The sequence below is a fragment of the Pezoporus occidentalis genome, unplaced genomic scaffold (genome assembly GCF_034315485.1).
Source record: "Pezoporus occidentalis ecotype Australia unplaced genomic scaffold, CSIRO_AGI_Poc_V1 ctg597, whole genome shotgun sequence".
Taxonomy (NCBI): domain Eukaryota; kingdom Metazoa; phylum Chordata; class Aves; order Psittaciformes; family Psittacidae; genus Pezoporus; species Pezoporus occidentalis.
The window spans coordinates 1-27,633 of record NW_026915940.1 but is presented as its reverse complement, the minus strand read 5'-3'; the positions used below and the strand labels follow the sequence as shown (position 1 = coordinate 27,633).

At 61.4% G+C, this 27,633-nt stretch overlaps 3 protein-coding genes, 1 long non-coding RNA gene and 5 other non-coding genes across 9 annotated transcripts; 3 read left to right on the top strand and 6 right to left on the bottom strand.

The window, feature by feature from the left end:
* The first annotated feature begins 325 nt into the window (after window positions 1–325).
* Window positions 326–516, top strand: LOC134174261 (U2 spliceosomal RNA). The gene has a single exon (XR_009968581.1). It is a non-coding gene; the product is annotated as a U2 spliceosomal RNA (small nuclear RNA).
* Window positions 335–3,330, top strand: LOC134174256 (uncharacterized). Its single transcript, XR_009968578.1, has 2 exons — window positions 335–392; window positions 3,248–3,330. It is a non-coding gene; the product is annotated as an uncharacterized LOC134174256 (long non-coding RNA).
* Window positions 3,217–3,407, top strand: LOC134174262 (U2 spliceosomal RNA). The gene has a single exon (XR_009968582.1). It is a non-coding gene; the product is annotated as a U2 spliceosomal RNA (small nuclear RNA).
* A 1,080-nt stretch (window positions 3,408–4,487) lies between these two features.
* On the bottom strand, window positions 4,488–4,679 carry LOC134174263 (U2 spliceosomal RNA). The gene has a single exon (XR_009968583.1). It is a non-coding gene; the product is annotated as a U2 spliceosomal RNA (small nuclear RNA).
* A 2,166-nt stretch (window positions 4,680–6,845) lies between these two features.
* On the bottom strand, window positions 6,846–7,036 carry LOC134174260 (U2 spliceosomal RNA). Its single transcript, XR_009968580.1, has one exon. It is a non-coding gene; the product is annotated as a U2 spliceosomal RNA (small nuclear RNA).
* A 3,099-nt stretch (window positions 7,037–10,135) lies between these two features.
* On the bottom strand, window positions 10,136–10,326 carry LOC134174259 (U2 spliceosomal RNA). The gene has a single exon (XR_009968579.1). It is a non-coding gene; the product is annotated as a U2 spliceosomal RNA (small nuclear RNA).
* Window positions 10,327–12,083: 1,757 nt separating this feature from the next.
* Window positions 12,084–13,345, bottom strand: TMEM223 (transmembrane protein 223). The gene is made up of 2 exons (XM_062639032.1): window positions 13,038–13,345; window positions 12,084–12,424 (listed from the first exon to the last, which is right to left on the bottom strand). The coding sequence occupies exons 1-2, from the start codon at window positions 13,318–13,320 to the stop codon at window positions 12,126–12,128; spliced, it is 582 nt and encodes a 193-aa protein (XP_062495016.1). The 5' UTR covers window positions 13,321–13,345; the 3' UTR covers window positions 12,084–12,125.
* Window positions 13,346–13,450: 105 nt separating this feature from the next.
* Window positions 13,451–25,175, bottom strand: NXF1 (nuclear RNA export factor 1). Its single transcript, XM_062639033.1, has 21 exons — window positions 25,042–25,175; window positions 24,141–24,336; window positions 23,916–24,045; window positions 22,910–22,993; window positions 22,723–22,827; window positions 22,537–22,617; window positions 22,374–22,443; window positions 21,895–21,983; window positions 21,697–21,804; window positions 20,792–20,901; window positions 19,436–19,472; window positions 19,232–19,300; window positions 19,068–19,123; window positions 18,874–18,981; window positions 18,739–18,797; window positions 18,420–18,535; window positions 18,303–18,345; window positions 18,146–18,218; window positions 14,563–14,745; window positions 13,689–13,749; window positions 13,451–13,581 (listed from the first exon to the last, which is right to left on the bottom strand). Exons 1-21 carry the CDS (start codon window positions 25,070–25,072, stop codon window positions 13,543–13,545), a joined length of 1,848 nt encoding a protein of 615 aa, XP_062495017.1. The 5' UTR covers window positions 25,073–25,175; the 3' UTR covers window positions 13,451–13,542.
* Window positions 25,176–25,518: 343 nt separating this feature from the next.
* Window positions 25,519–27,577, bottom strand: STX5 (syntaxin 5; the record flags this gene model as incomplete). The annotated part of the gene is made up of 7 exons (XM_062639031.1): window positions 25,519–26,049; window positions 26,135–26,256; window positions 26,365–26,465; window positions 26,556–26,637; window positions 27,130–27,186; window positions 27,288–27,404; window positions 27,497–27,577. Coding segments are annotated over 7 exons (720 nt in total), but the record flags the coding sequence as incomplete, so codon positions are not given.
* Between the last annotated feature and the right edge of the window lie 56 nt (window positions 27,578–27,633).

Genomic DNA, 27,633 nt, shown 5'->3' with positions numbered 1-27,633 from the left:
CCCGCCCCTAGCTGCCGCACGGCAGCGAGTCTGCCGCGCCCCTAGCAACAAGCCACGCCCCTAGAGACGCGGGGCGTGTCCAGCGGAGCCGCGTTAGGGGCGGGGCTATGCTAATTAGACATCACCTGCCTCGTGGGGGCTGCCGGGAGCTCCGCAGCCGGCGGGTTCCCGGGGCTCAGCGGGGTTCGGTGCCCGCGGGATGAGGACAGCAACGGGGGACGGTGCGGGGAGAGCAGCGGGCAAGGAGCCCTAGGGCGGAGCGGGGTGGCCGTGGTGTGGGTGAGTGCGGGCCCGCTTGCAGGCGGGGGCAGGGGGAGGTTCCGGTATCGCTTCTCGGCCTTTTGGCTAAGATCAAGTGTAGTATCTGTTCTTATCAGTTTAATATCTGATACGTCCTCGATGAGAGGACTTTATATTAAACGGATTTTTGGTTGTGGGAGTCGGAGTCGGGGCTTGCTCCATCCGCTCCGCGCATCGTCCCGGTATTGCAGCGCCTCCGGGTTCGGTGCACCCCTGCGGGGACCTTGTGGTGGTCAAAGACAGAGCGAAACCGTGGGGCAATGGGGGGTTCGGGGCGCTCTCCGTGTGCTGTGGGTGCTGCTGCGTTCGGGGTTAACCCGTACCCGCTCTGTGGGGATTCGTGTCCCTTCCGCCGTGTCCGGAGCGGCTCCCACAGGAGCCAGGCTGAGCGCATCGGGGCTGCTCCGGTTGGTACCGGGAAATAAAGGGTTAACGTTGTGCCTGTTTGCTTGAGCGCTGTGCTTGGGGAAGCAGAACTGGAGGAGTCAAAGTCGCTCCAATGGGGAAGCAGAACGGGAGGAGTTAGGGCTGCAGATCAGATCAGATTCATAGCTTAACATTGAAGACGTTCTTGTTCCAACAGCATCCAGAGGAAGAAAAGGAACAAAAGACCCCAGAGGAACAACATTTACAAACCTCACAAGTTCCTGCTTTAAGATACACAAAACCGGCTCGTACCGAACCTGAGGTTTGGTCAGGAGCCGAAACCCCATTGAGCCCCCGTGAAAGCAAGAGGTTACTCGCGGTGATGAAGAGGAGCTGCAGGCCTTCATCCTCACGACCACCACCAGGAGGCACTGCGCAGGCGCACCAATGGGACGAACGCCGGAAAACTAATTATAATATTAGACGGAGATAGGTTTTGCATATGTATGAGGCGTGAAGCAATCCCATGTTTAGGCCATCATTATATGGGGTATAAACAAACGGGGTGGCAAAGGGGGGCGCGCGTGCTTTTGGAGGAGCACCCCCCGTGCGCCTCAGCGCTGAATAAAGGATTCCCGCTTTACAATGAACGGGTTGTGGGGTCAATCCGCGCGTCAAGCCTGGAGAAGGGAAGCTGCGAGGAGAGCTCAGAGCAGCTTCCAGGCTGTGAAGGGGGCTGCAAGGATGCTGGGGAGGGACCTGCAGCAGGGACTGGAGCGATGGGACAAGGGGTGATGGGGTCAGACTGGAACAGGGCACATTTAGGCTGGATTTAAGGAAGCTCTTCCCCGTGAGGGTGCTGAGGCGCTGGCACAGGGTGCCCAGAGAAGCTGTGGCTGCCCCATCGCTGGCAGTGTTCAAGGACACAGGGGCTTGGAGCAAGCTGCTCCAGTGGAAGGGGTCCCTGCCCGTGGAGGGGGCTGTGATTGGAAGAGCTTTAAGGTCCAAGACTTCATAACGCTTGGCTCTGTCTTTAACCAAGATAAGAATCCCTCCTCCATAGACTCGGCTGTGCTGAGCTCCATCGTGCTCTTCCCCATCCCTAAGGGCAGCTGGAGCCGCTCTGGAGGCTTCAGTGGAGCCCTCTCACCTCCTCATTAGCCTCAATTGCTCTTTCACAGCACCCCCGTGTCGTGGGGGAAGAGCTTGCGTGCACTTGTGGGCTTGGGAGCTATCCTGGCGGTGGCACACGCCGCCGGTAGGGTCTCCCATGCCCGACAGCTCTCAACTGAAGGGGCAGCCAAAGCGTGTCCATGGGCAGGATGGGCTCGCCAGCCTTCAGGCAGCCATCCTAGAAGGACAGCTCTAACTTCAAACCCAGGCAGATGCAGCTCGTTGGGCCCTGTTAAAGCCATCCATCTAAGAGAAGGACACTCGACCCAAACCCGCGACCGGAGGGCGTTGCTGTCACCGTCCAAGCTCGCTCGGCCCTGGCAGACAAACCTCAGGTGTAAAGGATGGGGTCGGTTCCGTGCCCGCTGCCCTCACCTAAAACCCCCGAGGGCACCCCACGTTTAGCCACGCTTGCGAAGCCCTGCAGGGACAGGCGAGGGCCCAAACGGCAGGCGATCGGGGGCACTGGGAGTCGCGGTCCCAGCCCCACACCGCGCGGGCGGCTCCGGCCTCGGGTGGCTCCGTTAATGCCGGTGCCTGCTTTGAGAGCTCACGCAGCACTAGTGCGAGGAGAAAAGGGGAAGGAGAAAGAATCGCGCCCGCCTGTACCACCCCAGGGCACCTTGCGCTGTGCTCTTTGCACCCGGATTTGCCTGTCCCACTTCGGCCTTTTCCGTCATCAGCGTGCTTGTAGGAAGCGGGGGTAAAGCCCTTCCCAAAGCTTCGGTCCCGAAGTCAAGCCAGGAGCCCCGATCTCCGCATTAACTCCAACTTCCCCCCTCCTCTGGGATCCGTGGGCACTTTCACCCCTGCCTCCTCATCCCCATCATCCCCATAGATTCCTCCCCAAGGACTGATCTGGGGCATTCTGAAGCCATTTGGGGTGCGGGGTTGGGGCCAGCAGAGCTGCGGATTGGGGAGCGGTGTCGGGAAAGGGCTCAGAGCACTTTTGGGGTATAAAGGGGCAATTTCGGGGTCTGAGGTGGGAGCTCCCCCATTGCCCCCGCTCCCAGCCGCGTCCTTCATCCCCGTGCACGGCCTGGGGCACGGGGTGGGCATGACCGATCCGAGGGGCGGGGCCATGCAAATCAGCGCTGTGAGGGACGTATGAGGTATGATGCAAATGAGGCTCCCCAGTGCCGCTCAGGGGGCGGGGCTATGCTAATGAGACATCACCTGGCTCGTGGGGGCTGCCGGGAGCTCCGCAGCGGGCGGGTTCCCGGGGCTCAGCGGGGTTCGGTGCCCGCGGGATGAGGACAGCAACGGGGAACGGTGCGGGGAGAGCAGCGGGCAAGGAGCCCTAGGGCGGAGCGGGGTGGCCGTGGTGTGGGTGAGTGCGGGTCCGCTTGCAGGCGGGGGCATGGGGGAGGTTTCGGTATCGCTTCTCGGCCTTTTGGCTAAGATCAAGTGTAGTATCTGTTCTTATCAGTTTAATATCTGATACGTCCTCGATGAGAGGACTTTATATTAAACGGATTTTTGGGCGTGGGAGTCGGAGGCGGGGCTTGCTCCATCCGCTCCGCGCATCGTCCCGGTATTGCAGCGCCTCCGGGCTCGGTGCACCCCTGCGGGGACCTTCTGGTGGTCAAAAACAGAGCGAAGGAACCGGGAACCTTTAACGGGTGCAGGGATGCGCTCCTGATTTCGCCCTTGCGCTGTGGCTGCGGCTGCTTCCTCGGGCATAACTCTCTCAGCGTCTGAAGGAGGCTGCAAGGATGCTGGGAGGGACCTTCAGCAGGGACTGGAGCGATGGGACAGGGGGTGATGGGGTCAGACTGGAACAGGGGGAGTTCGGGTTGGATCTAAGGCAGAAGCTCTTCCCTGCGGGGGTGTTGAAGCGCTGGCACAGGGTGCCCAGGGAAGCTGTGGCTGCCCCATTGTTCAAGGGCAGGTTGAACAGTCTTGGGTGACATGGTTTAGTGTGAGGTGCCCTTGCCTATGGCAGGGGGTGGAACTGGATGAGCTTCAGGTCCTTTCCAACCCCAACTATGCCCCGATTCCATCGGATTCTGTCTTTTGTGCTGGTCAAAGACAGAACGAAGACCCCGGGTAACCTCCAGCACGAGCGGTGACCGGTCCCTCAGCCCAATCCTGAGATGCGGTGCTGCTGGTCCTCGTTTGGGCTGACTTGACATCCCCTCTGTGGGTACACCCGATTGAATCCGGGCATGGTTAGGGTTGGAAAGGACCAGAAGCTCATCCAGTTCCAACCCCTGCCATAGGCAGGGACACCACACAGTAAACCCGGTCACCCAAAAATATGCCCAACCTGGCCTTGAACACTGCCAGCGATGGGGCAGCCACAGCTTCTCCGGGCACCCTGTGCCAGGGCCTCAGCACCCTCACAGGGAAGAGCTTCCTTAAATCCAGTCTAAATGTGCCCTGTTCCAGTCTGACCCCATCACCCCTTTGTCCTATCAAGTCCCTGCTGCAGGTCCCTCCCCAGCATCCTTGCAGCCCCCTTCACACCCTGGAAGCTGCTCTGAGCTCTCCTCGCAGCTTCTCTTCTCCAGCACCAATGGTCTCAGCCTGGCTCCTGTGGGAGCTGCCCCAGTGCCTGCTCCGGAAACAGCGGACGGTATCGTAGCCATGGGACCCTACCCCTACCGAAAGTCTTTGCTCTGTCTTTGACCACCACAAGGTCCCCGCAGGGGTGCACCGAACACCGGAGGCGCTGCAATACCGGGACGATGCGCGGAGCGGATGGAGCAAGCCCCGCCTCCGACTCCCACAACCAAAAATGCGTTTAATATAAAGTCCTCTCATCGAGGACGTATCAGATATTAAACTGATAAGAACAGATACTACACTTGATCTTAGCCAAAAGGCCGAGAAGCGATACCGGAACCTCCCCCTGCCCCCGCCTGCAAGCGGGCCCGCACTCACCCACACCACGGTCACCCCGCTCCGCCCTAGGGCTCCTTGCCCGCTGCTCTCCCCGCACCGTCCCCCGTTGCTGTCCTCATCCCGCGGGCACCGAACCCCGCTGAGCCCCGGGAACCCGCCCGCTGCGGAGCTCCCGGCAGCCCCCACGAGGCAGGTGATGTCTCATTAGCATAGCCCCGCCCCCTGAGCGGCACTGGGGAGCCTCATTTGCATCACACCTCATACGTCCCTCACAGCGCTGATTTGCATGGCCCCGCCCCTCGGATCGGTCACGCCCACCCCGTGCCCCAGGCCGTGCACGGGGATGAAGGACGCGGCTGGGAGCGGGGGCAATGGGGGAGCTCCCACCTCAGACCCCAGGATTAGCCCTTTACACACCCCAAAAGTGCTCTGAGCCCTTTCCCAACACCGCTCCCCTCCCCGCAGCTCTGCTGGCCCCAACCCCGCACCCCAAATGGCTTCAGAATGCCCCAGATCTGTCCTTGGGGAGGAACTGGTCCTGCAGGATGGGCAGGAGGATGAGGAGGCAAGGGTGAAAGTGCCCACGGATCCCAGAGGAGGGGGGGGAGTTGGAGTTAATGAGGAGATTGGGGCTAATGAGGAGGTGAGAGGGCTCCACTGAAGCCACCACAGCGGCTCCAGCTGCCCTTAGGGATGAGCAACGTGCTGGGGAGGAGGAAGAGCACGATGGAGCTCAGCACAGCCGAGTCTATGGAGGAGGGATTCTGTGCTGGGGGCTTCCCGCATTGCCAGTGACGGAGCAGGACACGTGGTGGATGGAGCTTTGTTGGGATCATAGGCGTGGGATGGTGCCCTGCGTTCAGCAGTAGCGGTCACTTTTCTCCTTGATAGCTGGTACAGACTTTCGGCCTGGGAACAGTGCTGATAACACCGGTGTTTTAGTCACCGCTCAAATGTTTGGTCTGACCGAGGACTTTGTGAGCCTCCTGCGCTGCCAGGGAGGAGGGGAAGCCGGGAGGAAGCAGGGACAGGACACCTGACCCAAACTGACCATAGGGGTATTCCATAGCACAGCACGTCATGAACAGGATGTAACTGGGAGTTAGCCGGAAGGGCTGGGGCACTGCGGGGTTGTACAGGTATGGGTTGGTGCTCAGTCAGGCGGGGTGGGGGGCGAGTTATCGTTTGGCAGGTGGTGAGGTGATGTATTCTCTTCCCTTGTTATCTCCTTCATCATTGTTATTGGTGGCAGCAGCAGTGATTTGTGTTATACCTTAGTGACTAAACTGTTCTGATCCCAACCCAGGGGAGTTGCATTCTTTTGATTCTCCTCTCCATCCCTCCGGGAGCTGGGGAAGGGCAAGAAGGGGGGGAGTGAGAGAGCAACTGCGTGATTTATGGCTGACTGGGTTTAAACCAGCACAGGAGGCAAGGGTGAAAGTGCCCACTGATCCCAGAGGAGGGGGGGAGTTGGAGCTAATGGGGTGATTGAGGCTAATGAGGAGGTGAGAGGGCTCCACTGAAGCCTCCACAGCGGCTCCAGCTGCCCTTAGGGATGAGGAAGAGCACGATGGAGCTCAGCACAGCCGAGTCTATGGAGGAGGGATTCTTATCTTGGTTAAAGACAGAGCCAAGCATTATGAAGTCTTGGACCTTAAAGCTCTTCCAATCACAGTCCCCTCCACGGGCAGGGACCCCTTCCACTGGAGCAGCTTGCTCCAAGCCCCTGTGTCCTTGAACACTGCCAGGGATGGGGCAGCCACAGCTTCTCTGGGCACCCTGTGCCAGCGCCTCAGCACCCTCACGGGGAAGAGCTTCCTTAAATCCCGTCTAAATCTCCCCTCTCGCAGTCTGACCCCATCACCCCTTGTCCCATCGCTCCAGTCCCTGCTGCAGGTCCCTCCCAGCATCCTTGCAGCCCCCTTCAGCCTCTGAGCTCTCCTCGCGGCTTCTCCAGCCCCGATGTTCTCAGTCTGGCTCCTGTGGGAGCTGCTCCAGACCCTGCTCCGGAGGCCGTGGACGGGACACGAGGTCTACCCACAGAGCGGGTACGAGTTAACCGCGCAAGGAGCAGCAGCACCCACAGCACACGGAGAGCGCTGCGAACCCCCCGTTGCCCCACGGTTTCGCTCTGTCTTTAACTAGCACAAGGTCCCCCGCAGGGGTGCACCGAACCCGGAGGCGCTGCAATACCGGGACGATGCGCGGAGCGGATGGAGCAAGCTCCGGGTCCGACTCCCACGGCCAAAAATCCGTTTAATATAAAGTCCTCTCATCGAGGACGTATCAGATATTAAACTGATAAGAACAGATACTACACTTGATCTTAGCCAAAAGGCCGAGAAGCGATACCTCCACCTCCTCTCACCACAAGCCCCAACGGCGGCCGCTCCGCCCCACATCACGGCCACCCCGCTCCGCGCTCCCTCCGTTTCCCGCTCCGTTTCCCCCCGCTGCTCCCGCACCGCTCGTCCCGGCTCCGTGGGCACCGACAACCCCCGAGCTCCAGGAACCCTTCCCAAGCGGAGTCTCCCGGCGTCCCCTTCCCGCTTTGTGCTGTCAATTAGCATAGCCACGCCCACACCCGTCTCTATTTTAATGTCACATTTGCATGCCACGCCCCCGCCCTTTGCCATCGCGCCCCGTTTCCTAGATGTCTCCGTTCCCCCCCCCCAAATCCTCCCCCCGCGACCTCTACGGGACACGGCTGCAAAACAAATCTTTTACTGCAGCAAACCCACATCAGGGTGAAGAAACCTCCCCTTGGTCCCCCCCATCCTGGGGGCCTGAACCCCCCCGCAGCCCCCGGCCCAGGCGCCTCCGCACCGCGGCGGGGAGAAAACCCTGCAGAAAGTGGAAAAAGTCCCGAAACAGAGCCCCGGGGGGGGGAGCTGGGGAGGGGAGCAGGCGCAGCAGCACCCACCTGGTGCCCCTCACCCTCGCGCTGGCCTCAAAGCAAAGCAGCGGCTCTGCCGGGCGCCCGGTGCCCTCCCGCTGCACGATGGCTTCTGACACCCTTTGCTCCAGGTCCAGCTCATCGCCCTCCGGGCCATCGCTGTGCTGCAGCTACCGGCGCACGCGGCATCGGCCCGTCCACACCCGGTGCCACGCGGTGCCGTTGGGTGCCTCGGGAGCACGACGCTTGCAGCCCAATGCCAGCAGCTCCTCCGCTGTGTCCGGGCCCATTGGCGGCTCCTCAGGCAGCTCCGAGTCCCCCGAGAGCCCCAACTCCTCGCCGGGAGCTCCCGGTGCCTTCCCTGCGGTGCAGCTGCACTTGAGAACGTCCCTCAACACGAAGCCGATGGCGGCACAGACCTCCCAGAACCGTGGGCCGCGGCCACGGGGCTCCCGGCCGAGCTGCTCGGAGCCTCCAGTGGAGCCCAAGGGAATGTTGATGAGGAAAGCACCGGCGTTCCCTGCTCCCGGCTCCACTGGGAAGAGCCGTGTGAGCCCCCAGGCCCGGCCCTTGCTGGCTTCCTGCCGGTACCGCAGGACTTGGTGGCGTCGCGGCAGCAGCGCCCAGAGCGCGACGCTGTTTTCTCGTTGACGTTGGCTGCCACGTTGTGGCTCAGCTCAAAGGGGTCCTGCAGGTTGAAGGGGGCCCAGCTCCAGCCCCTCGCTGGCCTCGGGGATGCGGCTGGGAGCGGGGGCAATGGGGGAGCTCCCACCTCAGACCCCAGGATTAGCCCTTTACACACCCCAAACGTGCTCTGAGCCCTTTCCCAACACCGCTCCCCAATCCGCAGCTCTGCTGCCCCCAACCCCGCACCCCAAATGGCTTCAGAATGCCCCAGATCAGTCCTCGGGGAGGAACTGGTCCTGCAGGATGGGCACGAGGATGAGGAGGCAAGGGTGAAAGTGCCCACTGATCCCACAGGAGAGGGGGGAGTTGGAGTTAATGAGGAGATTGGGGCTAATGAGGAGGTGAGAGGGCTCCACTGGAGCCACCACAGCGGCTCCAGCTGCCCTTAGGGATGAGCAACATCCTGGGATGAGGAAGAGCACGATGGAGCTCAGCACAGCTGAGTCTATGGAGGAGGGATTCTGTGCTGGGGGCTTCCCGCATTGCCAGTGACGGAGCAGGACACGTGGTGGATGGAGCTTTGTTGGGATCATAGGCGTGGGATGGTGCCCTGCGTTCAGCAGTAGCAGGCACTTTTCTCCTTGATAGCTGGTACAGACTTTCGGCCTGGGAACAGTGCTGATAACACCGGTGTTTTAGTCACCGCTCAAATGTTTGGTCTGACCGAGGACTTTGTGAGCCTCCTGCGCTGCCAGGGAGGAGGGGAAGCCGGGAGGAAGCAGGGACAGGACACCTGACCCAAACTGACCAAGGAGGTATTCCATAGCACAGCACGTCATGAACAGGATGTAACTGGGAGTTATCCGGAAGGGCTGGGGCACTGCGGGGTGGTACAGGTATGGGTTGGTGCTCAGTCAGGCCGGGTGGGAGTGCGAGTTATCGTTTGGCAGGTGGTGAGGTGATGTATTCTCTTCCCTTGTTATCTCCTTCATCATTGTTATTGGTGGCAGCAGCAGTGATTTGTGTTACACCTTAGTGACTAAACTGTTCTGATCCCAACCCAGGGGAGTTGCATTCTTTTGATTCTCCTCTCCATCCCTCCGGGAGCTGGGGAAGGGCAAGAAGGGGGGGAGTGAGAGAGCAACTGCGTGATTTATGGCTGACTGGGTTTAAACCAGCACAGGAGGCAAGGGTGAAAGTGCCCACTGATCCCAGAGGAGGGGGGGAGTTGGAGTTAATGAGGAGATTGAGGCTAATGAGGAGGTGAGAGGGCTCCACTGAAGCCTCCACAGCGGCTCCAGCTGCCCTTAATGATGACCAACGTGCTGGGGAGGAGGAAGAGCGCAATGGAGCTCGGCACAGCCGAGTCTATGGAGGAGGGATTCTTATCTTGGTTAAAGACAGAGCCAAGCTTTATGAAGTCTTGGACCTTAAAGCTCTTCCAATCACAGCCCCCTCCACGGGCAGGGACCCCTTCCACTGGAGCAGCTTGCTCCAAGCCCCTGTGCCCTTGAACACTGCCAGCGATGGGGCAGCCACAGCTTCTCCGGGCACCCTGTGCCAGCGCCTCAGCACCCTCACGGGGAAGAGCTTCCTTAAATCCCGTCTAAATCTCCCCTCTCGCAGTCTGACCACATCACCCCTTGTCCCATCGCTCCAGTCCCTGCTGCAGGTCCCTCCCAGCATCCTTGCAGCCCCCTTCAGCCTCTGAGCTCTCCTCGCAGCTTCTCTTCTCCAGCCCCGATGTTCTCAGCCTGGCTCCTGTGGGAGCTGCTCCGGACACCCTGGCCGGGACACGAGGTCTACCCACAGAACAGGTACGGGTTAACCCCGAACGGAGCAGCAGCACCCACAGCACACGGACAGCGCTCCGAACCCCCACTGCCCTAAGGCTTCGCTCTGTTTTTGACCAGGATGAGGTCCCCGCAGGGGTGCACCGAACCCGGAGGCGCTGCAATACCGGGACGATGCGCGGAGCGGATGGAGCAAGCTCCGGGTCCGACTCCCACGGCCAAAAATCCGTTTAATATAAAGTCCTCTCATCGAGGACGTATCAGATATTAAACTGATAAGAACAGATACTACACTTGATCTTAGCCAAAAGGCCGAGAAGCGATACCTCCACCGCCTCTCACCACAAGCCCCAACGGCGGCCGCTCCGCCCCACATCACGGCCACCCCGCTCCGCGCTCCCTCCGTTTCCCGCTCCGTTTCCCCGCGCTGCTCCCGCACCGCTCATCCCGGCTCCGTGGGCACCGACAACCCCCGAGCTCCAGGAACCCTTCCCAAGCGGAGTCTCCCGGCGTCCCCTTCCCGCTTTGTGCTGTCAATTAGCATAGCCACGCCCACACCCGTCTCTATTTTAATGTTACATTTGCATGCCACGCCCCCGCCCTTTGCCATCGCGCCCCGTTTCCTAGATGTCTCCGTTATTCCCCCCCCCCAAATCCTCCCCCCGCGACCTCTACGGGACACGGCTGCAAAACCAAATCTTTTACTGCAGCAAACCCACATCAGGGTGAAGAAACCTCCCCTTGGTCCCCCCCGTCCTGGGGGCCTGAACCCCCCCGCAGCCCCCGGCCCAGGCGCCTCCGCACCGCGGCGGGGAGAAAACCCTGCAGAAAGTGGAAAAAGTCCCGAAACAGAGCCCGGGGGGGGGGGTGTCGAGCTGGGGACGGGAGCAGGCGCAGCAGCACCCACCGGGTGCCCCCCACCCTCGCGCTGGCCTCAAAGCAAAGCAGCGGCTCTGCCGGGCGCCCGGTGCCCTCCTGCTGCACGATGGCTTCTGACACCCTTTGCTCCAGGTCCAGCTCATCGCCCTCCGGGCCATCGCTGTGCTGCAGCTGCCGGCGCACGCGGCATCGGCCCGTCCACACCCGGTGCCACGCGGTGCCGTTGGGTGCCTCGGGAGCACGACGCTTGCAGCCCAATGCCAGCAGCTCCTCCGCTGTGTCCGGGCCCATTGGCGGCTCCTCAGGCAGCTCCGAGTCCCCCGAGAGCCCCAACTCCTCGCCGGGAGCTCCCGGTGCCTTCCCTGCGGTGCAGCTGCACTTGAGAACGTCCCTCAGCACGAAGCCGATGGCGGCACAGACCTCCCAGAACCGTGGGCCGCGGCCACGGGGCTCCCGGCCGAGCTGCTCGGAGCCTCCAGTGGAGCCCAAGGGAATGTTGATGAGGAAAGCACCGGCGTTCCCTGCTCCCGGCTCCACTGCTCCCGGCTGGAAGATCCGTGTGAGCCCCCAGGCCCGGCCCTTGCTGGCTTCCTGCCGGTACCGCAGGACTTGGCGGCGTCGCGGCAGCAGCGCCCAGAGCGCGACACTGTTTTCTTGTTGACGTTGGCTGCCACGTTGTGGCTCAGCTCAAAGGGGTCCTGCAGGTTGAAGGGGGCCCAGCTCCAGCCCCTCGCTGGCCGCGGGGATGCGGCTGGGAGTGGGGGCAATGGGGGAGCTCCCACCTCAGACCCCAGGATTAGCCCTTTACACACCCCAAAAGTGCTCTGAGCCCTTTCCCAACACCGCTCCCCAATCTGCAGCTCTGCTACCCCCAACCCCGCACCCGAAATGGCTTCAGAATGCCCCAGATCAGTCCTCGGGGAGGAACTGGTCCTGCAGGATGGGCACGAGGATGAGGAGGCAAGGGTGAAAGTGCCCACGGATCCCAGAGGAGGCAGGGGAGTTGGAGTTAATGGGATGATTGAGGCTAATGAGGGGGTGAGAGGGCTCCACTGGAGCCACCACAGCGGCTCCAGCTGCCCTTAGGGATGAGCAATGTGCTGGGGAGGAGGAAGAGCACAATGGAGCTCAGCACAGCCGAGTCTATGGAGTGGGGATTCTGTGCTGGGGGCTCCCCACATTGCCAGTGACCGAGCAGGACACGTGGTGGATGGAGCTTTATTGGGAGCCAGCGTTTCCATGGCCTAGAGGTTGCGGTAAGCGCCGACGGTGACGTCGAAGAGCCGGGGGTTGCAGACCTGCCCCTCCTTGTCCAGCAGGAAGAAGAAGGGGCGTCCCTTCACCTTGAGGGGGATGGCGGCCGGCACCTCGGAGCGGTGGGAGCGGCAGCACACGTGGCGCAGGGGCACGGTGATGGTGGGGCCCTGCCCCAGCCCCAGCGGCCCGTGGGTGCTGATGGAGACGTCGGTGCCGCCCCGCAGCAGTGTCACCCTGCGCACGGCGCGCAACGGGAACAGGCACCCAGCTGCCATGATCACGGAGCCTGCGGGGCGGGAGGGGGCTCAGCCCAGCCGCACTGCCCGAGGCTGCGGCTGAGCCGGGTCCCTGCTCCCTTGGGCTCAGTCTGAGCCCGGTCCCGTTGCCCTGGGTCCCGTCTCAGCCCATCCCTACTCCCGTGCCCCCGGTCTGAGCCCTGTCACAGCTCAGTCCCGCTCCCCTGAGCCTGGTTCTGCCCTCGTAGGCGTGCTCTGAGCCTGACCCCGCTCCTCTGGACCCGGTTTGAGCCCGACCCCGCTCCTCTGGACCCGGTTTGAGCCCGACCCCGCTCCTCTGGACCCGGTTTGAGCCCGACCCCGCTCCTCTGGACCCGGTTTGAGCCCGACCCCGCTCCTCTGGACCCGGTTTGAGCCAGACCCCGCTCCTCTGGACCCGGTTTGAGCCAGACCCCGCTCCTCTGGACCCGGTTTGAGCCCGACCCCGCTCCTCTGGACCCGGTTTGAGCCCGGTTCGGTGCTCTTCAGCCCGGGCTGAGCCCACTCCTGCCCCCTTAAGACCCGCTTTAAACCCGGTCCCGCTGCCCCGGACCCCGTTTGAGCCCGGTCCTGCCCTCTGAACCCCAGCCTCAGCCCGCTCCCTGCTCATCTCCCCGCCGGTACCGAGGGTGAGGCAGGACGCGGTGAAGCCGAAGCGCCATTTGTTATCGCGGGGCCGGAAGGGATCCTCGGGGCCCGGCGCGGGGCCGGGCGCGGGCCGCAGCGCCGTGAAGGCGAAATGAGCCAGGTATCCCCAGAAGATCGCCTGCCCCGCGCAGAAGAGCCCGACCAGGCGGAAGAACCCGTCCCGGTCGTGCCGGAACAGAACCACGTCCTTCGGCGGGGCCGCCGCCACCTCCAGCGCTAAGGCGGCGGCGGCGGCGGCCCGGCTCCTGGGCGCCGCCATCTTGACCCCTTTCCACTTCCGGTTCCTTTCAGCCCTTCACTTCCGGCTCTCCGCCGCCATCGTTGCGGCGCGCTCTGACCTCGACTCCCCCCCCCCTCTTAAAGGCGCCGCGCCCCCAGAACGCGCCGCGTTGGAACGGGGCCGGGAACGGTTTATTTACAAAACGAGAGGAATAAAACGCTAGGAACGGGTGGGGGGAGAGGGGGGTGGGAGGGGAGGCGCTCACTTGAGGAACGCCACCTCCGGGATCTTCCCTTCCAGCTGCAAGAGAGAACAGGGGGGTCAGAGGGGGTCTGGGATGGGGGGTTCAGAGGGGCTTTAGGGGGGGGCAGATGGGGGTCAAAGGGGGTTCGGACCCCCCCATGCACCTTGAGCTGGGTGAAGACCTGCCCAGCACGGCCGTAGTCCCAGTCATTGTCCTGCAGGCACCTGGGAGGGGAGAGGATGGAGGAGACATTGGAGACCACCCCATGGAGCAAAGGGGTCCCTGCCCAGAGCCCTCTGACCCTTCCAAACCCCACCTGACCCCCCAGACCCTTCCAAACCCCATCTGACCCCCCCGACCCTTCCAAACCCCATCTGACCCCCCCAGACCCTTCCACACCCCACCTGACCCCCCCGACCCTTCCAAACCCCATCTGACGCCCCCAGACCCTTCCAAACCCCATCTGACCCCCCCCAGACCCTTCCAAACCCTATCTGACCCCCCCCCAGACCCTTCCAAACCCCATCTGACCCCCCCGACCCTTCCAAACCCCATGTGACCCCCCCAGACCCTTCCAAACCCCACCTGACCCTCCCCAGACCCTTCCAAACCCCATCTGACCCCCCAGACCCTTCCAAACCCCATCTGACCCCCCCCGACCCTTCCAAACCCCATCTGACCCCCCCAGACCCTTCCACACCCCACCTGACCCCCCCGACCCTTCCAAACCCCATCTGATGCCCCCAGACCCTTCCAAACCCCATCTGACCCCCCCCAGACCCCATTTAACCCCCCCAGACCCCATTTAACCCCCCCCAGACACCATCTGATCTCTCCCAGACCCCATCTCATTGCTCCCAGACCCCATTTAACCCCCCCAGACCCCATTTAACCCCCCCCAGACCCCCTCTGACCCCCCCCCAGACCCCATCTCATTGCTCCCAGACCCTATCTGACCCCTCCCACACTCATTGAACCCCCCCCCCAGACCCCATCTGACCTTCCCTAAACCCCATTTAACCCCCCCCCGGACTCACTTCTGGGACCACTCGAGGTTCATGCCCGACTGCATGGCGAAGGCCGCCAGCATCTCCTGCTGCTCGGCCGCCAGCGTGGGCACGGGGCTGGAGGAGGGGGTGGGCGCGGGCAGCAGGAACGCTTTGCGCAGCTCCTCCGTCGTGGCGTTGCGCACAAAGAGCTCGTCGTTCACGATGCACAGCCTGGGGGGAGAGAGCAGGGGATGGGGATCGGGGTTGGGCAGGGGCCATAAAGCAGCGCCCAGGGGGGCAAAAGCAGCTTGAGGTGATCAAAAAGCATCTCCCAATGGCCAAAACGCATCTCCCAATGGCCAAAATCCATCTCCCAATGGCCAATCCCCATCTCCCAATGGCCAAAACGCATCTCCCAATGGCCAAAATCCATCTCCCAATGGCCAATCCCCATCTCCCAATGGCCAATCCCCATCTCCCAATGGCCAATCCCCATCTCCCAATGGCCAAAACTCATCTCCCAATCGTGAAACCCCATCTCTCAATGGCCAAACCCCATCTCTCAATGGCCAATCCCCATCTCCCAATGGCCAAACCCCATCTCCCAATGGCCAAAACTCATCTCCCAATCGTCAAAACCCATCTCTCAATGGCAAAACCCCATCTCTCAATGGCCAAAACGCATCTCTCAATGGCCAAACCCCATCTCTCAATGGCCAATCCCCATCTCCCAATGGCCAAACCCCATCTCCCAATGGCCAAAACTCATCTCCCAATGGTCAAAACCCATCTCTCAATGGCCAAACCCCATCTCCCAATGGCCAAAATGCATCTCCCAATGGCCAAACCCCATCTCTCAATGGCCAATTCCCATCTCCCAATGGCCAAACCCCATCTCCCAATGGCCAAAACTCATCTCCCAATGGTCAAAACCCATCTCTCAATGGCCAAACACCATCTCCCAATGGCCAAAACTCACCTCTCAATGGCCAAACCCCATCTCTCAATGGCCAAAACGCATCTCTCAATGGCCAAACCCCATCTCTCAATGGCCAATCCCCATCTCCCAATGGCCAAACCCCATCTCCCAATGGCCAAACCCCATCTCCCAATGGCCAAAACTCATCTCCCAATGGTCAAAACCCATCTCTCAATGGCCAAACCCCATCTCCCAATGGCCAAAATGCATCTCCCAATGGCCAAACCCCATCTCTCAATGGCCAATTCCCATCTCCCAATGGCCAAACCCCATCTCCCAATGGCCAAAACTCATCTCCCAATGGTCAAAACCCATCTCTCAATGGCCAAACACCATCTCCCAATGGCCAAAACTCACCTCTCAATGGCCAAACCCCATCTCTCAATGGCCAAACCCCATCTCCCAATGGCCAAACCCCATCTCTCAATGGCCAAACACCATCTCTCAGTGGCTAAAACCCATCTCTCAATGGCCAAAACCCATCTCCCAATGGTCAAAACCCATCTCTCAATGTCCAAGCCCCATCTCCCGATGGCCAAACCCCATCTCCTGATGGCCAAACCCCATCTCCCGATGGCCAATCCCCATCTCTCGATGGCCAATCCCCACCTCTCGATGGCCAAACCCCACCTCCCGATGGCCAAACCCCATCTCTCAATGGCCAAACCCCATCTCCGAATGGCCAAAACGCATCTCTCAATGGGCAAACCCCATCTCTCGATGGCCAAACCCCATCTCTCAGTGGCTAAAACCCATCTCTCAATGGCCAAAACCCATCTCCCGATGGCCAAACCCCATCTCTCGATGGCCAAACCCCACCTCTTGATGGCCAAGCCCCACCTCTTGATGGCCAAACCCCACCTCTTGATGGCCAAGCCCCACCTCTTGATGGCCAAACCCCATCTCCCGATGGTCAAACCCCATCTCCCGATGGCCAAACCCCATCTCCCGATGGCCAATCCCCATCTCCCGATGGCCAATCCCCATCTCTCAATGGCCAAACACCCTCTCTCAGTGGCTAAAACCCATCTCTCAATGGCCAAAACCCATCTCCCAATGGCCAAACCCCATCTCTCAATGGCCAAACCCCATCTCCCAATGGCCAATCCCCATCTCCCAATGGCCAATCCCCATCTCTCGATGGCCAATCCCCATCTCTCGATGGCCAAACCCCACCTCCCGATGGCCAAACCCCATCTCTCAATGGCCAAACCCCATCTCTCAATGGCCAAACCCCATCTCTGAATGGCCAAAACGCATCTCTCAATGGCCAAACCCCATCTCCCAATGGCCAAACCCCATCTCTCGATGGCCAAACCCCATCTCCCGATGGCCAATCCCCATCTCTCGATGGCCAAACCCCACCTCTCAATGGCCAAACCCCACCTCTTGATGGTCAAACCCCATCTCCCGATGGCCAAACCCCATCTCCCGATGGCCAATCCCCATCTCTCAATGGCCAAACCCCATCTACCAATGGCCAATCCCCGTCTCTCGATGGCCAAACCCCACCTCTTGATGGCCAAACCCCATCTCTTGATGGCCAAACCCCATCTCCCGATGGTCAAACCCCATCTCCCGATGGCCAAACCCCATCTCTCAGTGGCCAAAACCCACCTCTCAATGGCCAAACCCCATCTCTCAATAGCCAAACCCCACCTCTCAATGGCCAAAACTCATCTCTCAATGGCCAAACCCCATCTTCCAGTGGGCTCTAAAACCATCTCCCAGTGGCCAAAACCATCTGGAAATGGCCTAAAAGCATCACCCAACAGCCAAACCCCACCTTCCATTGGCCAAGCCCCATCTCCCAATGGCCAGAACCGTCTCAAGTTGGCCAAAACTCATGTCCTAATTGGCCGAAACCATCTGGAGATGGCCTAAAAGCATCTCCCAGCAGCCAAAACCCATTCCCCAATGGCCAATACTACACTGAGATGGCCTAAACCCATCTCCATGAGGCAAAAACCATCTGGAGATGGACTAAACCACCTCTCAATGGCCAAAACCTATCTCCCAGTGGCCAGAACCATCTCCCAACAAGCAAACGCATCTTGAGATGGCCTAAGAGCATCATCAAACCATCAAAACCATCTGGAGATGGGCAAAAGCCATCCCTCAATGGCCAAAACCATCTCAAGCTGGCCAAACCCCATGTCCTAATGGCCAAAACCATCCAGACATGGCCTAAAAACATCTCCCAACAGCCTAAACCCACCTCCCAATGGCCCAAACCCCTCTTCTCAACGCTCAAAACCACCTCAAGATGGCCTAAACCCATCTCTCAAGAGCCTAAACCACCTTGAAGCGGCCAAAACCATCCCCCAATGGCCAAAACCATCTCAAGCTGGCCAAACCCCATGTCCTAATGGCCAAAACCATCCAGACATGGCCTAAAGACATCTCCCAACAGCTAAACCCATCTCCCAATGGCCCAAACCCCTCTCTCAACGCTCAAAACCATCTCAAGACGACCTAAACCCATCTCTCAAAAGCCGAAACCACCTTGAAGCGGCCCAAACCATCTCGAGGTGACTCAAACTCATCTCCCAGAGGTGAAAACCAACCTGGAGATGGCCTAAACCCCCCCTCAAGGGCCCAACCCCATCTTCCAACAGCAAAACGCAGGCGGAGGTGGCCGCCGGCCCTTACCCGGTGTTGCCGGCGGGCACGGCGATGAACATCCGCGTGAAGGCTCGTACTGAATCCCGGGACTTCCCATCCACTGAGGAAGAGGAGGAGGTGAGGGGGAGCTGGGGCTGAAGCCCAGGTTGAGGGGGGTGGGGGGGGTGTGTGGGCTGGAACTCACCTTCCTTGAAGATCCCATGGACAGCGAAGCAGAGCAGCGTGTTCTGGAAGGGAGGGGACGGTGAGGAGGGCTCTGGGGAAGGGGGGTGAGGGCCCCACGGGGCTTCCCCTCTCTCACCGTCTGCGCGCAGATGTCCACCATGAAGGAGTTGATGTCGTGCTGGGTCTTGGGCAGCTCGTTCAGGAAAGCCACCACATTGAGCCGCGTGTGCTTGAGCAGCTTGAAGCGCATGGCTGGGGGGAGATGGAGGCCGAGACCTTCCTCCTCCGTTCTCCTTCCTCCTCCTTCTCCATTCTCCTTCCTCATCCTCTCTCCTCTCCTTTCTCCTCCCTCTCTTCTCCTCCTCTCTGCTCCTCCTCCCTTCTTTCTCCTCCTCGCCCCACACGGAGCCCACAGCCCTCCTTGGGGAGCCTCCTCACAATGGGGCTGGACTTACTGGGATCCTTCAGCTTCTTCACGTTCCTGCTGTCCTTAAAGTACTCGTTCAAGCTGTTCCTGTGAGACAAGCACTTGTAGAAGGCACCCCAAGGCCACGGGGGGGCAAGGGGGGGGGTGTCCCAGGGGACCGTACCTGGGTGGGTTTTGGGGTCCGAAGGGGATGCTGAGGGAGCAGCAGGCGCCATCGTGGTAGGCATCCAGCAGCCCCTGCCTGTCGCTGGAGTCATAGATGGAATAATACCTATGGATGGCGTGGGATGAGCGTGAGGATGAAGAGGAGTGGGAATAGAGGGGGGAGACACCCCACCCCCCAACCTCCCCACTCACTGCTGCAGGAACCTCAGCACCAAAACCTTCAGGTCATCGGAGCCGAAGTAGCTGCCCTGGAAAGGGGGGACACAAAGATGGTGACCCCCAAGTGACAGCCCCAAGGCCAGGATGAGGACACAGACACCCCCAGGGTCGTGTGCCCCCCCTGCCCATGTCCTCACCTTGCACGGTGGCAGCGTCGTTGGTGCCTCCACATCGAAGGCGATCGGAGGAGGCAGCTCGTGCCCATCCTGGGGGGAGGAAACATGGGGTTGGGGGAAGAGAATCCCCTTCCTGCCCCCCCCAGCCCCTTCCTGCCCCCCCAGTCCCTTCCTTACCCCCTTCCCAAGCCTCTTCCCCCCCCCCCCCCCCCCCCCCCAACTCACCAGCCGCAGCAGCTTCGGGAACCTCTCTCTGACGGAGCTGCAGAGGGATCGGAGTCACTTTGGTGCCCAGGATCCCCCCCCACAGCAAACCCCAACCCCCTCCCTGCACACCACTCCCCCCCCCCCAACTTTTCCCTGCCCTCCCCATGGGTCCATGGCACTGGGGGCATCCCAAAGCTGCTCCCCATCATCCGTGGGGGGGACGCTGGTTCTATCCCCACCCCCCCACCCCAGGGCTGCCCCTGCCCCTTTGGGGGGGTCTCTGAGGGTCCCCGCACCCAGCTCGGGTCTTACCTGGCTCATACTCACCTGGGTGCAGGTGCCCGGAGGAGGGAAATGGGGGAAGAGGGAGATTCCCACCGGCCGTGGCACAACCATTGGCACGATCCAGCTGTTTACAGCTGTGGAGCTGCTGCTTTGGGATGGGGGGAATGGGACTGGGGGGGCAAAGGGGGGGGGGAGATGGAGCCCCCCCCCATTGAGCCATGAAGGAGTGAAGCCAAAGTGAGGAGGGGCAGAGGGATGGGGACCCCCAGGGCAGAGCCTCTTCTCCTTAGTGCTGCTCCCTCCCGGCTCTGGTTTGGAGCCGCATCCGGAGCCGAGATCCCGAATCCGTTGCTGGGAGCCGGCGCAGGCAAACCCAGGAATGCCACGGGGGGACCTGCCCGGAGCGAGCTGCAGGCGCTGGAGGAGCATCCCCAGCCCAGGCCGACCGCAGCGGAGGCGGCGGCGTTCGGCCACTGCACGGCTGTGCCTGTCTTAGGTTGTTCCTCCCGTGAGGAATCTTACCCGTCTCTGGCTAACCAGCCATCGTCGAGGGCGGAACGTGGGCGTGGGGGGAGGCAGCTCCATGGGGCAGGAGGGAATTTTTGCCCCACATCGGGTCCTGCACCCCTTAAAATCCCCCTGGAATGGTGGTGGGGGGGGTGGGGGGTGTGGAGGGGAGCGCTAGCCAAAGCCCTGTCTGCACGGCAGGAGGGCAGGAGCAGCGGGCAGGGAGTGCTGGGGAGAAGAGGCTGTGTGTTCCCAAGGGAGGAGGATGAGGATGAGGAGGGAAGCAGGGACAGGAGGAGGGAAGCAAGGGGGAGGATGAGGAGGGAAGCAGGGGAATGAGGAGGAAGCACGAAGGAGGGAGCAGGGCTCCGAGCAGCTGGAACGCATCGGCCCCGGTTCCGCACCACGACCGGGGGCTCCGGGGGAACCTCGGGATGGGAACTGGGGGGGATCCAGGCACCACTGAGTGGAACTGGGGGGGGGGTGGTGGTGGAAGCGGCCTCTCCTGGTCCTGCCGTGGTGCCCCCCGTGGAGCAGGGGCGGCCCACGGGCCCCTGGGGCCGCCCCAGGCCTAGCACTGACCTGATGTAGGAGGACTGGTCCCGGAAGGCGTCGCACAGGGGGTTCCCATCCAGCCACAGCTCCTCCAGCTTCAGCCCCTTCACCTTGTCCAGCTCCCGCTCGGATTTCAGCTGCGGGGATGGGGCGGGCAGGAATGGGGTGAGGGGGGCACGAGGATGGGGGGCACATAAAGAGAGGGGCACACAGAAAGGGGGCAAACAGGAGAGGGGTCACTCAGAAGGTAGGGGCACACATAAAGAAGGGGGGCCCACAGAGAAAGCGGAGCACTTAGAAGATGAGAGCACACAGAACATGGGGGCACACATAAAGAGGGGGGTGCACAGGAGACAGGGGGCACAAAGACAGGGGCACACAGAAGGGGGGCAGAGACGAGGTGGAGGCACATCAAGGGGGAGGCACATAAAGAGGGGGTCACACAGAACATTGGGGGCACACAGAAGAGAGATGCACATGTAAAGAAGGGGAACACACAGGACATGGGGGCAAGCATGAAGGAAGAACCACACAGAGCATGGGAGCACATGGAAAACGGGCACAGAAAAAGGGGAGCACACATAAAGATGGGGGCACACAGACAAGGGAGGGCACGTAGGAGATGGGGGCACACAGGACATGGGGGCACATAAAAGGCAGGGCACACAGGAGATGGGGGCACACATAAAGATAGGGGGCACACAGACGAGGGGGGGCACTTAGGAGATGGGGGCACACAGGAGATGGGGGCACATAAAAGGCAGGGCACACAGGAGATGGGAGCACACATAAAGATAGGGGGCACACATAAAGAGGGGGGGCACTTGGGACATGGGGGCACACAAAGGAAAAGACACATAAAACGGGGGCACACAAAGAAGGGCCCCACATAAAGGGGGGGATGGGCACACATAAAGAGGGGGGGCACCCACCTCGTTGCGAGAGAGGTCAAGGATCTTGAGCCCGGCCGCTTTCTGCGCCAGCTCGGAAAGGTCATCGAGGCGATAGAGCTTGTTACTGCTCAGGTTGAGGGACTGCAGCTGCGGGGGGCAAACAGGGATGTGGGGGGGTGGGAATGGGAACTGTGGTGGGGGGGAAATGGACTGGGGGCTCCCCGAGGAGGGGCTCACCTCGGGGATGTTGTCCTCGATGATGCGCAGCACCACCAGCATGCAGCTGCGCTGGTTCAGCACCACGTCGATGCTCTGCGCCACCAGGTCTGGGGGGGGGACGGGAATGAGGGGATCAGGGGGGGAGTTGGGGGGGATACGAGTGGAAATTGGGGGTTTTAGAGGGGGAAATTGGGAAATCGTGGGGGGAAATTGAGGGGATCAGAGAGCAAATTGTGCAGTGTGAGGGGGGAATTTGGGGGAGTAAAGGGAGAAATCAGAAGGTGAAGAAAGAAATTAAGGGGGTCAGAGAAGAAACTGGGGGTTTTATGGGGGGAAGTTGGAGCTGAGGGCAGAAATTGGGGGGATCAGGAGGGAAACTGGGGCGTGAAGAGGTTTAGGGGGGAAACTGAAGGGGTTAAAGGGGGAAATTGAGGGGTGGGAGCCAGCTCCCCACAGCCCCAATCCCTGGTGTCCCCAGGGTAACCGGTGCCTCTCACCTGGGTCCCCGCGGAGGCTCTTGAGGTCCAGAGCTCGCTGGGAGCCATCGTACCTCTTGCTCATGCACAGCTGGGGCAGTGCGAGCGGGAGGAAGAGGGTGAAGAGGAAGGACCAGGCGGGTGCTTCCCCTTCCCCTTCCTCTTCCCCTCCCCACATCCTCACCTTCAGCTGCTCGACCTCCTCCGGCTTCAGCTCGTTCTGCAGGGACTGAGGCGGTGCCGAGGCGTTGATCACGATCACCACCTGCAACAGCGGAGAGCTGCGACCGGGCCCCTGCTGAGGGAAGGAGCAGGCTCCGTGCCCCGGGAGCATTCCCATGGGAAGCAGAGCCCCGGAGGAGCCTCTCACCTTGTAGTTATCCCTGTCTGTGATCTTGCGGGAGACCTGCTTGAGGGCGCTGGCGGTGGTGGCGTCCTCCACGTAGAACTGAGCCCGGTTGTGGTCGTAGTGGAACTGGGAAAGGTCGGGATTGAGCTTCCAAATCACCCTAATCCCCCCAAAACGGGAAGGAAGGGCTCCCCCCCGGCCCCCTCACCTCGACGGGGGTGAAGGGAACGCTGCAGAGGTTCTGGATGGAGCTCAGCAGCCAGGACTTGTCATACTTCTTGCCATAGGGGATCTGGAAAAGGCACGAACCCAGTGGCAAGCAAGGAAAGACCATGAGAAACTGGGAAAGACTGGGCTAAACCGCGCTATTCCAGTTGGCAACGAGCGGGAGGGATGATCCAGATTGTTTCAGCACTGTCCCGAAGGGAAAGGGTGCTCTCCAGTGGGTTATTCCATGACAAACACCATGTCTGCGTTATATGACTCATCCTTATTCCAGGAATACCTGGAATTCTTTTGGGCCTCAATTGGCAACGTCTCCCATAGCTGGTTCAGCTGCGATTCCCAATGGATTTAACCTGTTTTCCAGGTGTCATTCCCCTTTTCTGCGGGTTAAGTCCCTGTTCCAGGAATTTATATACTTTTTAGATCCCTCCTGTGATGGCATCCCAACCCTTTCCCTTGGCAGCCTATTTCCAGTAGAAATTCTTCTCGATATCCCACCTAAAGCTCTGCTCGTGGAACACGAGACTGCTTTCCTTCACCCCAAGCCTTCGGAAAAACCATTTGCTCCCTTGCCCTGCTGCAACAGCATTCCAGTCTCCATCCCCATTCCTGTGCCATGGAAAACCAGGTGCCCCCATCCCCATCGCATTCCTGTGCCATGGAAAACCGGGTGCCCCTGATCTCATCGCATTCCTGTGCCATGGAAAAACAGGTGCCCCGGCCCCATCCCATTCCTACGCCATGGAAAACCGGGCGTCCCTGGCCCCATCCCATTCCTGTGCCATGGAAAACCGGGTGTCCCTGGCCCCATCCCATTCCTGTGCCATGGAAAACCGGGTGCCCCCATCCCCATCCCATTCCTGTGCCATGGAAAACCAGGTGCCCCCATCCCCATCCCATTCCTGTGCCATGGAAAACCGGGTGCCCCCATCCCCATCCCATTCCTGTGCCATGGAAAACCGGGTGCCCCCATCCCCATCCCCACTCACCGTGATTTTGAACCAGTTCCTGCGCCCCCCTTCCCGGCTGGATCCGCTGCTCCGCTCCGGCGCGGGCAGATCCCTCCGGACCGTGATGTGGATGTTGGCCGTGCGGTTGGGCCGGGGCCCATAGGGCAAGCTGGGAACGCAGGGAAGAGTGGAGCCAAGGCACCCGTGGCAAAGCCCGTTATCCCGGTTAGCCGGGGAAGCAAGGGGGGATCCCTCAGCACTCACTATCGGGCGCGGGGGCCGTCGTGCGCGTCGCTCATGGGGACGTCGCCGTCGTCGTCGTCGGGGCGCGGGCGCCCGCCGGGGCCGCCGCGGCTCCGCGCCCGCGGGGTCACCTCGCTGTACATCTTGCCCCGGAACGGGCCCCGGCCCTTCTTCCGCCGGCCCGAGAACACGCGCCCGCCCACCCGGTCATCGTGCTCTGCCGGGGGCACCGGGAGCCACGCTCGGGGGGGGAAGCCCTGAGCCTTGGACCCCCAGGACCCCTCTGCAGGGCCCCATCTTCTGACCCCCATCCCCTCTGTGAACCGCCCCCATCTCCCATCTCCCCTCCGTGACTCCCATTACCCCGGACCCCCATCTCCTTCCTCCAACTCCCATCACTTCCCCCGGACCACTCCAAGCGACTTTTCCTCTCTCCAGCCCCCCTCTCCCCATCAGCTCCCTGATCCCCACTCCCCTCTCCCCATCTCCTCCCTCCAGCCCCGTTCCCCTCCCCACAACCCCGATCCCTTTACCCAGACCCCCTTTACCTGACGCCCATCTCCCCCCTGTGACCCCATTCCCCCTCCCTGACCCCAACCTCCTCTCCCCGACCCCAACCTCCTCCCCCCGACCCCTATCCCCTCTCTCCAGGCCCCATCCCCGACCTCCGTTCCCTCACCCCCTTTATGTCCCCTTGACTCCCGTCTCCCCCCTCTGGCCCCATCCGCTCTCCCTTACCCCCATGGCCCCATTCCCCTCCCGGCCCGTTCCAGGCCCACAGCCCGGGCCCAGCGCCGCCTCCAAGCCCCGCGGCCTGCAGAGCCCCGCTCCCACTCCCGCTCCCCCCCCCGGCGTCCTTCCCCTTCGTTCCCGTTCCCGTTCCCGTTCCCGTTCTCGTTCCCGTCCCCTTCCCGCCGCTCACCGCTGAACCCCCCCTTGGCCTCCTCCGCCATCGCCGCCACCGGCAGCCGCGGCCTCACCGCCGGGCCACGCCCCCGCTTCGTCACTTCCGCCCGGAGCTCCCGGCCTCCCTACACGCGTGCGCAGTCACCACCCTCCCCCCCAAACCATCCTGAGGTCATAGGTTCGAATCCCGCTCACGGAAGAACACGGAAACTCGGGAGGGGGACCCCATCAGTTCCATGGGGTCCCACAGCTTTAATGGAGACTGCAGCACCCCCCAGAGGGGGTCCAGGGGGTTTAATGGGGGGTCCTATGGGCCCTACTGGGGTGCACAGCCCCCCACACAGGGGGGTCTCACAGTTTTAAGGGGGTCCAAAGAGTTTAAGGGAGGGTCTTCAACCCCATACCGGGGTCCACAGCCCTCCCCGCGAGGGTCCCATAGTTTTAAGGGGTTCTGCAGCTCCCCATGGGGGTCCCAGGTATTTAATGGAGGCCCTCAGCCCCGCCCCCCCCCAGGGGACCCACCGGGGTCCACAGCCCCCCTCCAGGGTGCCCCACAGCTTTAAAAGGGGGCTGCAGCCACTCTGGGGGCAGGGGGTGGCAGCATTCCCGGCCCCCCAGCAGGGGTCTGCAGCCACCATGACCGGCTGGGAACAGGGACCAGCCTCAGCATAGGCTGCGGGACCTGCAGGGTGGGGAGCTGGTGGTGCCCCCCACAGCCTGAGGGGGACAACGGGGGGGTCCTCGGGGGCACTGGGGCAGGTCCCAGCAGACCCCATCCCCGCAGCAGTGTCCATGTCCGAGCCCCACAGAGCACGGATCAAGTCCATCTGTCCCAACCGGTGGACAGGGGAAAGAAAAAGATCCTCAGGCCAGGAAAACAACAAAGACGATGAAGAAGACGATGAGGATGAGGAAGATCTTGATCATCAACCACCGGTTGGACGTGACCGACTGGAAGTACTTGAGGATCTCCCCGTGAGCCGCCTCCACGTTCAGCTGCGCGTCCTCCACGCTTGCATCGATCCTGCCATGGGATGGGGCACAGTGAAGGAGGGCATGGACAGAAAGGATGGATGGGGACGGAGCAGGTGGGAAACGGGGGTTGGCACCTCTGGATCGTCTCCTCTTGCTCCTTCACCATATGAGCCAACTGCTGGAAGATGGAGCCCAGCTCCACGATGGTGGATTCGATGTTCTGCATCGTGTCTGCCCGGCTCTGGATGTAGGAATCCTGCAGGACAACAGCGGGAGCATCATTCTCCAAGCTCATTTTCGGGGGGGATACACACGTCACTGTCCCCCCCATGACACCAGGACCCATTATTGTCCATGCCCTCACCTGCTCATCGATCAGTTGGAGCTGTTGGCTCGTCCGTGCGTCCATCTCAATGGCCACGGAGCCGGCGCGCGGGGACTCATCCTGCAGCACCGCGGAGCTGCCTATGGGGAGATGGGGGGGTCCATGGGGTGTGTGGGGGGTAAAGACCCCCATGTCCCACTCCCAGCCCCCCAACCTCTCCCTGGACTTACCCATGTTGCCGGCAGCGAGGGGCAACGCGGACACAGGGGCACGGGAGAAATGCTCGCGGCGGCTGCGCTGCTGCTTCAGGTTCTGGGGGGGGAAATGGGGGTTAAGGGGGGGAATGGGGCAAAGAGGGGCTGGGTAACACTGGAAGGCAATGGGGGAGTCATGAGGGGGATAAGGGGGGGGAAAGAGGGATGTTGGGGAGGAAAAGGGGGGGCAGGTGGGGAGTTGGGGGAAAGGGGAGGGAAAAGAGGGGAAAAAAAGGCAGCTGGAGGGGACTGGAGAACAATGGGGGAGTCAGAGGGAGAAAAGGGGGGAAGGAGGAATTTGGGGGGCAATGGGGGAGGGAAAAGGGGAGAAAAGAGGGAGAAAAGGGGGGAAAGTGGGAAGAGTGGGGGGAAAAGGGACTCAGGAGGGTGGGGGGAAATGCAGGATAAGAAGAGGTTGGAAAGAAAGGGGGGGGCAAAGGTGGGGATGGAAGAACAAGGGGATAGGAGGAAAACAGGGGGATGTAAGGAGAAGGGGGGGGGCCCCAAGGAGAAGGGGGGGATCTAAGGAAAAAGGGGGTCAGTGCCTCACCTCTGTCCGCACCTCCAGCACCGACTTGAAGTCATTGGACATTGAAGCCAGTTTAGACTGAGGAGGGAAGGAGAAGAATGAGCCGGGGGGGGGTGTATGTAGAATATGCATTTGTCCCTATGTGCCCCCCCATGTCCTCCCCTGCTCCATGTCCCCACCTGCAGCGACACCACCACGGTGTTGGAGTGGGTCTGGACGTGGCGCCCGTTCTGCCCCCCCCGCGCCCGCACCACCTCCTGCAGCTGCGCGATTTGCTTGTTCAGGCTGTTGATGTCCTGCAATGGAAGGGGTTTTGGGGCGGGGAGGGGGGGGTCAGGAACATCCCATAATACACCCCCCCCCCATACCGCCCCCCGGCCCCCCAGACCTGTTTGATGATGTAGGTGAGCTCCTCGATCTCCACGGCTTTGTCATCGAACAGTGATTTCCTCTTGGCCACTGGTGGGGGGGGGAATGAAGAAATGGGGGGTAATCAGGGCACCCCCACTTTGTGATCGCCCCCCC